Source organism: Panulirus ornatus, chromosome 16 (genome assembly GCF_036320965.1).
Source record: "Panulirus ornatus isolate Po-2019 chromosome 16, ASM3632096v1, whole genome shotgun sequence".
NCBI lineage: Eukaryota > Metazoa > Arthropoda > Malacostraca > Decapoda > Palinuridae > Panulirus > Panulirus ornatus.
In genome coordinates, this window is record NC_092239.1 from 4,491,463 (window position 1) to 4,507,407 (window position 15,945).

At 37.5% G+C, this 15,945-nt stretch overlaps 1 protein-coding gene across 23 annotated transcripts in view; it reads right to left on the bottom strand.

Annotated features, from left to right (window-relative positions):
- Positions 1–15,945, bottom strand: part of LOC139754061 (transformer-2 protein homolog beta-like) — a 48,754-nt gene that overhangs the window by 17,571 nt on the left and 15,238 nt on the right. For 9 of the 23 annotated variants that reach the window (XR_011713817.1, XR_011713819.1, XR_011713820.1 and 6 more), the window contains exons 5-7: positions 11,791–11,966; positions 10,122–10,244; positions 490–632 (exon numbers count right to left, since the gene is read on the bottom strand). Coding sequence is in view for 15 of the 23 variants with exons in the window: in XM_071671084.1 (XP_071527185.1) it covers positions 490–632; positions 10,122–10,244; positions 11,791–11,966 (442 nt within the window). In the remaining 8 variants the exon portion in view is untranslated. Of the gene's footprint in view, positions 1–462; positions 633–10,055; positions 10,245–11,790; positions 11,967–15,945 lie in introns of all 23 variants that reach the window. The other 14 variants (XR_011713818.1, XR_011713816.1, XR_011713815.1 and 11 more) reach the window with 3 other exon arrangements.

Below are 15,945 nucleotides of genomic sequence, written 5' to 3' on the forward strand. Positions count from 1 at the left end.
AAAAAATTCTTATAATCATTTCTTCCCATAAAAATTCTTACCTGTATATCTTCCTCACACAAAATCATCATACAGCAATACCTAATTATATATAAGTACAAAGATTTTTTTTTCCTAAACTGCATTTTATGCACAACATAAGTAGCTGAAAAACAGACACAAAAGAAAGTTGTTGCGAATGAGTCTCATACAGACAAAATATGAACCTTGGTGGTAGTGCACCCTATTCCCAATGGATGAGCAAGATATATTTGATATGCAATTTCTTAAACTACCAGTTAGTCAACTGGGGATAGTACAACTGCTGTAATGAGAGTTTCTTACTCAAATAATACTGCTCCAAGCCTGTTGGGGCTATAATGACCAGATTGTGTCTATGCAGCAGTGTGTCTATTGAAGAAAGATGTACCTTTCCTTTCAGTGCCCTCTCAGTGTATTCAATGTACTATGAATGTTACTTACATATTAGCAGCCAATGTGCTCACTTACGTGGAGAATATGAACGGGATCTGGACCTTTCATAACGGTCATATTTGTCATATGCACGATCATATCTCTCATAGCGGTCATAATGTGGAGGCCGGTCATATCGGTCATAGCTACTTCTGTAGTAACTCCGATCACGGTCATATCTGCCAAAAAAAATGACACAAAATTTTAAAATCATGTGCATACTCTGATGATCAAACCATCATTCCATATCATATTGTATATTTCAGTCTTCAATATCTATGAATAGGTTGATCTTTATCACAAGCTGATGTTCAATTAGAGACAAAACAAAACATTCTCAAACTTAAAAATTTTTGAGTATTCTTTGATAAATGATTTTATGTGGTTCTAAAAGTCCTGACTCAATACAAATGCATTAAGAACCATAACATACACCTTTCAAGAAAATAAGTATATTTAGTTGTAAATTCAGATGAACCAGGAGTTAAAGTGGAGTAATTTGATTTCCACATCACTGAATATTTGAGACAAATGGGCTCAGTCTCTACAAAACATCTGATGTAAGCTACTGTATATCTTAAAGAATGAGAACTGTACAGTTCTGTAAACATTTTCTCTGGAGGAAAATATCAAAGGAAACTGGTTATCAGGCATTCCAGAATGAGTAATTCAGGCAAGTTATGTCTAAAAAAGGGCCAGTGACAGCCTAGTGCTCTTTTGGTTAACAAGCACCTTCTTTGTCCTTTTCAATCTTAAAGGATTATTACTTAAAAAAATTTACATAATGGGATCTCATAAACAAATATACTTAAGAGTCATCCAAATGTACATCCACACTAGGTTTAAGACCAATGTAACCAAGAATGATAACTACAAACAACTGAAAATAGAGAGGCCTTAGCAAACCATCGGAAAATGACTGAATATTGTTCCACGTCTTCTACTATTTACAGTGACTAAGACAGAAGTTCCCAAACTTTTGAATCTGTAGACACCATCACAGACTTACTGAGTATCAATCAAACCCCCAGTCCCATACTCTGTAAATAATAATTACTCAAAATCTTTGTTTTCATACTTGATCAACGTTTCCCACATCAGCATCAGGAACACACGCACAAAGGCTGCATCCGCTCATACATTCTCTAGTTGTCATATGTGATCCACTGAAACCACATCTAGGCACTACAGACCTTTCCATGGATTACCCTGGATGCTTCACATGCCCCGATTAAGTCCAGTGACAGTACGGCGACTGCATTAAGTACTTTCTTTATCATACTTAATCGGTTTCCTGCATCAGCAAGGTAGCACCAGGAAACAGACAAAGAATAGGGGAGAAAGAATACTTCCCACGTATTCCCTGCATGTCGTAGAAGGTGACTAAAAGGGAAGGGGGCGGGGGGCTGGAAATCCTCCCCTCTCATTTTTTTTTAAATTTTCCACAAGAAGGAACAGAGAAGGGGGCCATATGAGGATATTCCCTCAAAGGCCCAGTCCTCTGTTCTTAACGCTACCTCGCTAATGCGGGAAATGGCAAATAGTATGAAAAAAAAAAAAAAAAAAAATATATATATATATATATATTTATATACACACATTCATCATTTGCCTTCATCCATCCCAGTGATACTCTGACCCACAGGAAAGAGCATTGCTACACCCTTCTTCAGCAAGGTAGCACCAGGAAAACAGACACAAAAGGCCACATGAATTCACACTTGGTTTCTAGCTGTCATGTGCAATGCACTGAAACCAAAGCTCCACATCCAGGCCCCACAGACTTTCCCATGGTTTACCCAAGAAGTTTCACATGCTCTGATTCAGTCCACTGACACCAAGTTGACCCCGATATACCACACTGTTCCAATGCACTCTATTCCTTGCACACTTCTCACCCTCCTGTATGTTCAGGCCCCGATTGCTCAAAATCTTTTTCACTCCATCCTTCCACCTCCAATTTGGTCTCCTGCTTCTCCTTGTTCCCTGCACCCCTTACATATATATCCTCTTTGTCAATCTTTCCTTACTCATTCTCTCCATATGTCTAAAACAATTCAACACACCCTCTTCTGCTCTCTCAACCACACTCCTATTTCCACACATCTCATCCTTTCATTACTTACTCGATCAAACCATCTCATCACATTTTGTCCTCAAACATTTCATTTCCAACACATCCACACAACACTATCTATAGCCCAAGCCTCACAACCGTATAAAATTGTCAGAACTACTATTCCTTCAAACATACCCATTTTCGCTCTTCAAGATAACGTTCTCTCCTTCCACACATTCTTCATCGCTCCCAGAACCTTTGTCCCCTCCCCTACCCTGCAATTTGCTTCTGCTTCCAATTGCTGCTCAGTCCACTTCCAGATATCTAAAACACTTTACTTCCTCCAATTTTCCTCAATTTAAACTTACATACCAATTAACTTGTCCCTCAACCCTGCTGAACCTAATAAACTTCCTCTTATTCACATTTAAACTCAACTTTCTTCTTTCACACACTTTTTCAAACTCTGTCACAAGCTTCTGCAGTTTCTCACTTGAATCAGCCATTAGAGCTGTATCATAGGCAAACAACAACTGACTCACTTCCCAGGCCCTCTCATCCCCAACAGACTGCATACTTGCACCTCTCTCCAAAACTAGCACTTCCCTCCCTAACCAACCCATCCACAAACAAATCAACCATGGGGACATAACACACCCCTGCCACAGAACGACCTTAACTGGGAACCAGTTACTCTCCACTCTTACTACTCGGACACATGCCTTACATCCTTGGTAAAAACTTTTCACCACTTCTAGCAACTTACCTCCCACACCATATACTCTTAAGACCTTCCATAAAGTGTCTCTATCAAAAGTATCATGTGCCTTCTTCAGATCCATAAATGCTACATACAAATCCATCTGTTTTTCCGAGTATTTCTCACACATTCTTCAAAGCAAACACTTGATCCACACAGCCTATACCACTTCTGAAACCACAGTACTCCTCCTCAGTCTGACACTCTGTGCCTACCTTCACCCTTTCAATCAATACCCTCCCATACAATTTCCCAGGAATACTCAACAAACTTTTGCCTCAGAATTTTGAACATTCACCTATATCCCCTTTGCCTTTGTACAATGGCACTATATGTATAGACTAAATTAAGCAAAATTGGAAAAGCGATGCACAAATTAGCCAATAGAAAATACCTTTCAAAGAAAGTAGTTTACATCCTTAATGAGACGAATGGGCCAAATGATAATCATTAGGTTACAGTTTCCATCTTAAATTTAGAATAAAAACTTGCTCAGCCTTTTCTTCACTTTATATACCATTAAATATTTAAACTTTTAAAGTTTTTTGATCTTACAACTTTATTGACCCCGTAACCTGCTAGACAGCTATCGGCCTAGCACACTTCCACTTGGGAACCCCAACTCTAACTTATTTGCCCTGGGGTTATCCTACTCACACATATGGCCACAGATATCTGCAACAGAACTATATAATAGCAAGTCCTATACAAATTCTAAGGACAGCACCAAAACACCTACCCAATCCGAGAAGTGTTTGAGAAACGAGCTTCTGTGGCATAGTGTTTAAATTTCTTGACCATCAATCACATATTCCAGCCAGAGTTCAAAACCTAGGATGAGCAGTCAACCCACACCCAAACTATAACGTCATCCTCACTTCATGGCTGGTCAGTATATGGGCATCTTGCTTAGACTGGTGTAAATACACATATACTTAAGATATAAATAAAATGGCCTTCAATAGTGCATTCAGTCACTTGTATCATCTCAGCAGGGATAAAGAAATGAATATTTCCCTAGACGCATAGAAAACCTGTTTTCCATAGACCCCCATAATTTTCAATTTTCAAGCCACTTCTAATCCTTCTGAATGCACTACAATTCTATCACACTCAGTATGATTCTAGTTCTCTCTGGTAATCCACCCATCTAAACTGTATGCAAACCTCTTTGTCATTCACTCTCAGCTACTGAACACCTCTCATTACCCAGTACAGTTAGTACAGGACAGGTCATTTCCACAAAATGTTTCTTTTCGTAAAAGCTTACTTTCTTTAAACTACTGTGGAATAGCAGACAATGCATAAAATGCAGGAGAGAGACAGATGGGAGGAAAGCCGCAATAATATCATCACATTTTGTGAAACAGAAAAATTGAAGATGACCTCCAAGAAAAAGGACTGAAATTTTGGTTTGTACTAAACATGTGTGCCATGAAAGTGAAGTGCATTAGCGAAGTACACAAAACCGATACTAAAAAAACAAAATCAATATTGCCATTAAAGCCATTAAATGAGAATTTGTTGCAGCAAGGAACTGGTTCCATTATAGAATCCTTAAGATATACTTTAAATAATCAAAGAATGCATCCAAATCAAATGCACATTTATATGTCCCCTTGCAGATCATTCCAGTAGTAAAACAAGGGGATTCTCCCACTGAGGGATAGACAAGCTAGGCTGACATGAAAGAAAAATTTTAAGCCATGTAAATAATCAAAATCATTTAACCCCAGTATTTCTCATGTAAACCTTTGCACAACAATAATGTACTCAACTGTCTGAGCACCTCTGCCATTTAAATCAACTGTATAAACAGCAATCCTAGCAAAACAGATGCTTTAAGCTTCCAAAAGATGGAGTTGTGCATGAGGCTGGCTAAGGGTAAGTCTATAGCAGTAAGTATAATGGAGGTCAGCATCAGGGTAATGACTACTTACAAAATCCCCAAGCAGCACAAGAGGAGGGATGCATTTAGCAAAGCATACTTGCTTACGTGTACTTTTTCCTCAAAGTAGAATACTTACAAATAGATAAAATACTCTACAATACCCAGTCTTCACTTTATGTGGTACTACTTTAAGCATTTCACTTTTATGCAAGGAACCCAATTCTAATGATACCATTCTTTATTCAGTTGTAATTTGCTGATATACAGGTGTGGGTGGTATACAGTGCACTAAAACTTGCAGTGATGGTTGGAGTACGCATAGGTCCTAGGTGGAGTGTGCTACATTCCTGCCACCAGGTCAGTCTTGCTGTTATCATCAACGTGGGTAGATCTGTCCTATCTGTGCCATTCTGATATACCTACTAATCTGATTTTCAGGCAATCTGCTGTGTTTCTGTTTGTTAATATGGCTTCCAAGCATCCAGGAACATCTACTACCCTAGAACCAACAGTTAAACATGAGAACCTCTCTAACCTTAGAAATGAATCTGGAAATCTTAAGACATGTTGATGAAGGAGCACCAGTGCAGTAGAAAGTGTGCTATAACTTCAGGGAGGGTCATCAATGGTATAAATGAGAGTCCTGGATGGATAATGTAATGTTTCTGCCAGTAGTACACTCATGAAGTTAACGCTGTTGTGTGCAGATCTCTGCTACTTGTGCAATTTTGGTATGCCTGCTAAAGTGATTTTCCAAAAACCTATCAGCTGCTGTTTATATGGCATCCAAACATCTATGCACATCTATGTCAGAACCAGTAGTTAAATGGAAGAAAACCTTTTTGACCTTCGAAAAGAAGCTAGAAATCTTGAGGCGCTGATGCTGGCGAGGGAGCAACAGTGCTTTAGGCATTCTTGCAATTTTGGTAAATCTACAATCAACACCATACAAAATGCAGAGAAAATCCACTGTCTGCCATGGTTACAAGGGTCAGAATTCCACTTGTGGATTACATATTCAGAGAATAAGACTGAAGAAAATCAGTCAAGGTAACCTTCAGCTCAGGTCTACAGCTCTAAAGATTTATGAGGATGTATGTAAAAATAAAAATGATATAGCTGAGCCAGAGCCACTTCAAGCAGTAAAATGATAGATAAGTTTATTTGATGTCTGAAGCTACAATAATAGTAAAGTTCTCTAGAAAAGCCCTATCATTGAAAAAAATGGAAGACTTCTGAATATCTCCGCATTGTGCAATGTTAAAACAGTTTCAAGTTCATACTGACAGATCTTCAAGTGAAATAAGATTGGGAGGGGAGGTTTGCAATATACAAATGATCCAGGATGGAACAAAAATCACTTTCTAACTCAATCACAGAGGCTGTATTAAATGGTAATACGAAAATAAACAAATTAAGCATGTTCGATTAATATATATATCCATCTATATCTCTGATGTCCCTTCCTTCCAGGTACTCCCTTAAGATGATGGCAAAGATAAAAGAATCTCTAAGACTAGTGAACTCCACGGTTACTTCGCCGTTAGTGCCTCACTCTCAACAGGCCACTTAGCAAAACCAGTAACTAAAAACCTTGGTGATGAATGTAAGACAGGTTGAAAGGCTTTGTCATGATTTTCCTTAACAATCAAAATAACAATTAGGTAAGTTGAGAATTTCCTCATAAACTGTGCAAAAAGAGTTAAATAACATGTCCTAATGCACCAGTAATCTTGCAAATGTAATGCACAATAAAACACATGGACATTCCATGACCATTCTCATGTACTCCACAACTCTCACCTACTTCACTATTCCATGCAGCCCCTGACTTACAGTATTTCAGACAAAAGTATGTATTGTATGAATAAGCCTCTGAGCCTGCTGTGGTGATCACAAGATGCAAAAGGCCACAATACAAAACCCACTTTTGAAAAATAACTTCTTTAGTAGTTATTTGCTAGCCATGGTAACCACACCTCCAGCTCCATCACTCAACTTTTACAGTTGTTCAACTTTTGATATACTGCCGTTTTCAGTACGTTTACGAAAGATATATACACTCCCTGAAATGGTAATACACAAGTCGCCTCAACAACTGCTTTTGTTTACCCAAAAGATTTAAGTGCATAAATATATTCACCTGCCCTCCACCATCAAGAGTAACAGTAAATACAGCAAGTTGTTTTTTCTTTTCTTTATAATATATTCGTACAGTTTCCCAAATCAGCAAGAAGGCACGATGAAAAGACTAAGAAACACTCTCATTCACTTGTCCATTCTCTGTCATGTGTGATGCAGTGAAACCACAGCCGATATAGTTTTTCACTTTCTACAGAAAAATAAATTAAAATAAGTTTATTAGATTTAGATAGCCATTCAGCTGACAATACACAGCTGTGGTATTACAATTATAAATAAATGGGAGGTCACTATAGTTAATATTTAACTAATCATTCAAGAGCTGAAAATTAGGGCGAGCTGGATATTTCTACACTTTGGGAAAGCATCTGGATGAAGTACATTTAAAAAGCCAGGGAGGCAGATATAGAGGGAAGTTTCATAGTTATCAAGTGTGTTTTACATTGCTTGTAGTGTGCAAGCGCAATTTGGGTTATGATGGACCTTTGGATATGCAGGTTTGCCCATCAGCATGCAGAATTTATAGATGTCCACCATCAACTGCCACTGCACCAAGTTTCCTCAGTGCCCTCCTTAAGTTACGTTTTTACCAACTTTGTTTCACTACATTTCTGGTGTTCTTCATATTTCTTAAAAGATTTTCTTTACTTCCTTTCATTCCTAATCACTGTTTCCCACAAAAGTGAGGTAGCATCAGGAACACAAGAAAAGACATCATTTGCTGACATCAATTATCAAGCTCTCATGTATAATTTTGCAAAAATCAAGACCCTGATATTTTGTGTACCACTTCTACACTATGTACGAATAAAGCTGTACTGTGCCCTGCACTGAAATTGCAAATAAAAATGCTGGGTGATTAAATAGCAATCACCATACAATTGCATAGTAAAAGAGGATAATACAGCAATATGCAATTTAATCCTGAACAAAAGATACCAGCTCCTGAAGGAATATACAAATGATAGTAAAAACCAAAGTTAACAATATCAATATACTGGGAAAATGGTAAGACTATATCCTTTTTAATGGTAAAATAGCCTTGATATGACAACTGTTCCAAAATCAGTAGATTCCCTGAATACTTCAAAAAATTTCTTTTTGAATAAAGAAGTGATATATGACAATACTCTTTACTAAATGGTCCTTGCTAAGTAGAACAATGATACAAATGATGAAAGGCTCATGCTACAAACCTGTTCCAAAAAAAATCCTATTATCTAATTAAAAGAGAAGGCATTTATAACTGGTCAGCAAACCAGCTGCAACAAGAACTGCCTACAGCAAAGATCAATCTTAAGTGAATGACTTAAGCAGGATTCAGTCACATTCCAGGTTGAAGGACCATTAGTAACTGGAAGCTTTGAGAATATGAACCATTACACTAAGCATTGTGAGCTTCAAAGGAGTGGAAGTAGCCTTCAGGCAAATAATGCAAGATAATCACTTAAGCAACATTCTCAATTCCAAAAATCAGTAATAATAAGCATGTTGGGGAGACATGGCCGGAAGACCAAGGTAAGAAAGCTAATCAATGGTATAACTGCAAAATCTATGGCCAACTCACATGAAGGCTCAGATATTCCCTTGCAAATATTTTACACACAGTTACTCCCTGGAAGTATTAAACAATAACATCACAAGTGAACTCTTAATGAAGCTTAGTTCCAAGCAAAATCTTTCTATGTTTATGATACAGGATAAGTAAAACGGCAAGTAATCTTACAAGCACAACCAACACTAAAAATTCCGAGTCTGGTATGTCTAAGCTGGTAAGTATTATAAATAGAATCCTATAAGAAACTGTGTACATGTACAGTAATGGTATACAGCAACAAGGCTGATCCTAAATCAACATCCACAAATGCCGGTTCATCAAGGTACTTCCACTATTACAAGATGGAAAATATCAAGAATCTTCTCCATATACAACTGTCACAATCTATGTCATTGCCTATCATCTAGTAAAGAATGACAGTGAAAAGTTGTCAGAACATTGACAAATTTGCTTGGCCATCATTCTTGAGGCATGTGAAGTAATGAAATGATTACATTAAACTTCAGTCTACAGTAGTGCCACAATGACTGTTTAACTAAGGATGCAGTATCATAGGCCACCTGTCACACAACTATATAAACTAAAAGCAACCTCTGTGCTTTCTTCATGTACATGAAAAACTGAAATCGTAGCATTCTCATGATTAGAAAGTGACGTTTCTGCAGGGCAATTACTTAGCTCGCACTTTTTAAGTTACAAAAAATGTGAAATAAACAGGCTGAATGGCAAGACCAAAACCTTAAAGCCCTTAATTCTTGTCCAATCATTTCTAACTCTAAACAATATGTGGAGCCAAAGGAGTGAGATATACCATAGTGAATCCAGCATCAATCAGCATTAAGCCACTGGAACTACAGTAATAATTTGATATATACCACTGCAAATATTAAGTGACGTGGCAATCAAAAACTTCATCAGGAGTGGCTGCAAAATGTAAGAGATAATAACCCTTTATTTTACTTTCAAATCATCCCATCTTACCTCATGCGATAGAGAATCCTCAATTCTTAGTGTTTCTCACATTATATTTGTGTTTCATGTGGACTTGTCAACTGCCAAAGGAACTTGATCTTAACGAACCTGAATACTTCTCATTCAATGCTTAACAACCTTCACCAATAACTTGTGGTTCATCATCTTCAGCCCTGAGGCCTATACAACAAGCTTCTGTACACTTGCTTAACTAGCTTGCCTCCACACGAATACTTTGTCTGGTGGTGGCTTGAGTTGTGCAGTAACTCCCTGGCCGGGTACATACCCACGGTCATAATAGTCACGGCGGCCACCGCTGGAACGCCTGTATCGAGGTGATGGAGAACGGTACCTATCTCCCCTGTATCCGCCGCCTCCTCGCCCATACCCTCGATCATAACCTCCTCGGCTGAAAGGATCAAGAAAAGTATGACAAATATTTCAATCTATGCTACATAAATCTAAAACAGAATGACCAATACATGAATATTGCTAAAATCCCATAAACAAATACTTACAAAGTGATCGAGGACAAACATCAAATTAACATAAGAGGTTCTGACACTGATTAACCTAGTCTACCTTGTAAAAGTTCTTAGAAATGTTTAAGCTGCTCTATCTTGTTATTATAATTAAGATATTCATAAAGTCAGAAGGAAATCTAATACATAATCTAATTACCAAGAGAATCATCAGAGAAAAACATAAATTAGGTGCTTCAATAGCGCGGGGAAGTTAACATAAACTTTGAAGATGTCTCACAAAAAACTAACTTTCCAGTAAGAAAGTTAGTGATGATATAACTTATAAAGCCTGTATGTTTGGACTAATCAAAAGAATGAGTGGGGATGAGAACAGAATTCAAAGTGAGGTGCCTAATGATAAATGGCAAATAAAAAGAAGTGGAAGCAAAAAAGGAAGCAAACAGCCAACACACTATACCTTCCAACATATAACCTTCCCTTCCACACACCCCTTAATGCATCCAAGATCTCTGCCCCCTCCTGTATCCTGTAATACACTCCAATCCCCCTATCTCCTTCCGAGCCATACATTTCAGTCCCTACATTTCTAGTTCTATCTACTTCCATGTCCACTTTTAAGCATGTAACATACTATTTCCTTCAATTTCTCCATATCTAAACTCAAGCTACCTTTTCTAACCACACTAATTCACCTAATGACCTTATCTTTGTTCAAAATAAACTTTAACATTCTTCAATTAAACTCTTTCCCAACTTAATTAATCAGGCATGGATATCACTTTCTCAAGTCTATCATAACCTCTCAACTGCAAAAATTAACTATTTACATGCCATGTTAGCATACTGTTAAATCACTCCTTGCTCCATGACCCTTGCATTAAACTTACTAATCATCCTACCCACAAATAAATTAAACTGCCACAACAACAACACACATCCTTGATGCACACTGAACTTTACTGGGATCTACCCACGAACCTACCTTACTAAATACACAACATGCGGTAAATTTTCCCTTGAGAATGTAATACCTTTACATTTACCCTATACAACTATAGCACCTTTTACAAAAGCATCTCTGTCAACCTTATTATAAGCTTTCCCCATATCAAAATAAACTTCAAACAAATACTCTTATACAACACACAAGAATCATATATTTAGCATTCTTTCTCCTATCGCAAGGATATAAATGTGTGCATGTAATAATGCAACTTCAGCCACAAAAAATTGAAAATTAAGTATTCTCACAACTTTTAGTAACTTACCTGCTGAAACATGCATGTTCTACTCACCCAATATGCTTCTCTCTCAACTTGTGGTTTCTTAGCCTCCAAATCCCATATCCTCCTCCTACCTTTGCACTCATTTTCCCAAATGTTATAATTTATAGCCGCTTCCAAATACCCTACTAAGCAGCTATGGTCAGAATTTCGAAAGAGCCTGCTTCTTATCTTTTTATCAACTTACGTGGTGGGTCTACCCATATAAATGCCTGGAGTTGGTGTGTGAGGTCGCTTTGTGATTGAATAGTCTACTCTGATCCTCCGTCCATCAATTTCCATGCCAGAACATTCATTCTTGGCTTCTGTTGCATCCTTTAATGACTCAAAGTATACAAATGCAAATCCTCTTGATTTTCCAGTCTGGAAGGGAGAACCATGAACAGTTACAAAAAATTGTCTAGAAATAAGTACGAAGTTTTACATATACTGTCTGTTTACAATTCACAGGAAAGCAATTCTAAATTTAATATTCATTCCACTCTTTAAGCAGCTGAATTCAAAATTTTGAAATATATTCTAAAGAAAGGCTGTTACTTGAAGAGAAAAGTATTAGTCTATTTGGTGAAGGAATCAACTCGTCTACAAATACTTTTCCTTCATCTCCGAAACATGCATCGGTAGTTCCCATCCCATCCTTCCAACTATCATTCTATTGCTTTGATACCTGCTATCTTTAAAGTCAATGAATCTCTCCTTAACTCTAATCTCCTTCAGCATTTTGAATCTTCTCCTGTATCTGATCACCAGTATGGTTTTTAGGAGAAGGGATCCAATGATGATATCCTTACCTAGGAATATCATCAATCTACTTTGGGGATTTTGGGGAATCCTACTTCAAACTCTTAATATTTCAGAAGCACTTGAAATGGTCTGGCATAAGGTTCTGATCTCCAAGCTACCCTTTTTCCACTTTCCTAACACATTCTGCTCTCTGAAACCTAAATTTCTTTCAGGTTGGTCCACACCTGTACTTTGTGGATGACTACCTCCCTCCCACATTAAGGTGTTCCTCAGAGTTCTACCCTATCTCTTACACTCCCCCTCTACTTAATCACTGAACTACCTTCTTTAGCATTATACCCTAATCTATCCATCTAAGCAACTCTGTTCCCAATTCTATGTGGTGGATCAGGCGCATACAGCCTCTCCAATCACTCACTCTTACACATCCTCAACCCAATTAAAGCATTTGCTGTTGATGCAAATATGCATTTTATAAGCTTTTCCTAATCTCCTCAACCTTCTTTTATGTGATCTACTTCTTGCTTCATCTTACCTGCCACTTAAATTCATGTTTTGATAAGATTTCACCAAAACAGATGTAACCTTATAAAACCCAATCTCCTTCTATTTCTCTTTCTAAAATTCCTCAGGATTTTCCAGCTCCTATGTAATATAGTTGATACAACTGTAATCTAATCTATCTCTGAAACCATACAATACACATATAGCTAAGTCTACCTCTAAATAACTGGCAGTCTTGTTCAGATGCAGAAGAGTCTTCTTTTCTGAGCAGTTACTCCAATTATACAAACAACTGATTCATCCACATGAGAAGTACTGCTCTCACATCTGCAGAGGCTCTAGTTCCATGTACTTACTTAAAAGAGTCGAGTCTAAAGCAATTTGACTTATCAACTCTCCCAATCTGACTTCAAAACTTGACCCACTTTTCCTATGTTGCAATGTTGGTTTTCTTTCTCTCTTCTATAGATATTACTTCAGTTTCTGCTCTCAAGAGCTGGCTTCTAAAGCTTGCTGTAACTTGAAAAGAAAAGTATTGGTCTATCAAGTGATGTCAATATTTATAAAGGTATTGTACATGGATCCATGTCTAAACCTAAAGCTCCCAACTAACCCCTTATATTCATGCATTCCAAATCTAACAAAACATTGTGAGATACACATTACGAAGGTTGATTGTCTAATATTGTTTTATGAGCAATAGTGATTATTTAGACAAGATGCAAGAACTTTGAAATGATTCTGATACTTACATTCACCTTATATAGTGTACAATCATATATATAAAAATCTAACAGTGTAAAACAATGTCAATATGAAAACAAAATAAATCCTTCATGGAAATGAAAATTTCATCAAGAAATTTTGTCAACAAATGATTTTCAAATACATATTGTCTACTTTACAAAATGTACAATCATGTGCCCCATCTCCTCATCTCATAGTGGAAGCATACAGACCCCATACATCATACTAGTACTTTTAAAAGTCAACCACAGCTCTTTCACGAATAATAATGTTAAATAAGCAGGTAACACATACTTAGTCTTAGCTGCAAGAACTACAGTTTACTTATGTCCTTTGTTTGAAACTTATGATCAATGCATCTCCTTTGGTTAACCATGCTAGTGAAAGCTGCAGTCTTTATGATTACATCTTACTCAGATGTAATATTTCAAGCCAATTGGGTACAATCTAGAGAAACTTGTCCAAAGGTTGCATTTAACAAGTCACCCAACTTCAACATACTCCTATTATTTGACTGCAATAAGCTGAATTATCTTGGAACCAGATGGTTCATTATCTACTTATCAATAACTCCATAAATGGAATCCTTTCATTTTCACTATATATACATATATATATATATATATATATATATATATATATATATATATATATATATATATATATAGTTTGAAAAAAAAAAAAAAAAAAAAATATATATATATATATATATATATATATATATATATATATATATTTATTTATATCATTCATTTTGCTTTGTTGCTGTCTCCCATGTTTGCGAGGTAGCGCAAGGAAACAGATGAAAGAAATGGCCCAACCCACCCCCATACACATGCATATACATACACGTCCACACATGCAAATATACATACCTATACATCTCAATGTACACATATATATACAAACACATACATATATACCCATGCACACAATTAACACTGTCTGCCTTTATTCATTCCCATTGCCACCTCGCCACACATGGAATACCATCCCCCTCCCCCCTCATGTGTGCGAAGTAGCGCTAGGAAAAGACAACAAAGGCCCCATTCGTTCACACTCAGTCTCTAGCTGTCATGCAATAATGCCCGAAACCACAGCTCCCTTTCCACATCCAGGCCCCACACAACTTTCCATGGTTTACCCCAGACGCTTCACATGCCCTGATTCAATCCACTGACAGCACGTCAACCCCGGTATACCACATCATTCCAATTCACTCTATTCCTTGCATGCCTTTCACCCTCCTGCATGTTCAGGCCCCGATCACTCAAAATCTTTTTCACTCCATCTTTCCACCTCCAATTTGGTCTCCCACTTCTCCTCGTTCCCTCCACCTCTGACACATATATCCTCTTGGTCAATCCTCACTCATTCTCTCCATGTGACCAAACCATTTCAAAACACCCTCTTCTGCTCTCTCAACCACACTTTTTATTACCACACATATATGTATGACGCAATCTTTTTCTGTACTTGCTTGCCGTTCCCCACATCAGTGAGATAGGGCAAAGAACAGGAAAAAAAAAAAGCCTAATTTGGTAAAATCCACTTTCTAAGAGCTGTCATGCGTGATGCACCAAAAGTGAGGCCCACTATCCAAAACCAATTCCCAAAAACAACTCTACAGCTTACCGACTACTTTATATACCCTGATCCAGCCCAATGACATCATGTTGCTCCATCTACAATAATGCTCAAATGTTCTCTACCCCATGCATAACCCTCACCCACCAACATATTCAGGTCCTGATAACTCAATCTCATTCACTCTATCCTTCCATCATTTTCATTTCCCTGTCCCCTTTATTCTCTCCACTTATGACATCAATGCCATTACTCTCTCAGTATTCCTTAACTCATTCTCTCCATATGTTCAAACCACTTCAGCACACCCTCTTCAACTTTCTCAATCAATCCATTTACTACAACCATCTCTTTCACCATCAATCCATTCCCAATCAACCCTCATATCAAATACTGTCATCAAGCAGTTCAATTTTGACACATCCACCCTCTTCCATTCTTTAGAATTCAAGGCCTCAAGATTCACACCCATCCAATATCACTAGGACTAATATACTATCAAACACATCCATCTTTGCGCTAACAAACTACTCAATGGACTTGGGACCTTTGCCCAATCAGTGGTCCTCTTTAACTTATAGTTGCATCCACTGCCATCTTCACTCAACTTCCTCTGGGGGTCTCCTCATTCAAACACACTAAAACCAACATGTCTCACTCCTTCTTAAACCTTATTACCTTATTTTCACTCACAAAAACTCAACTCCCTCCTTTCTCACAGTCTTCCAAAATCAGACACCAGCTTCAGCAATTTCTCACT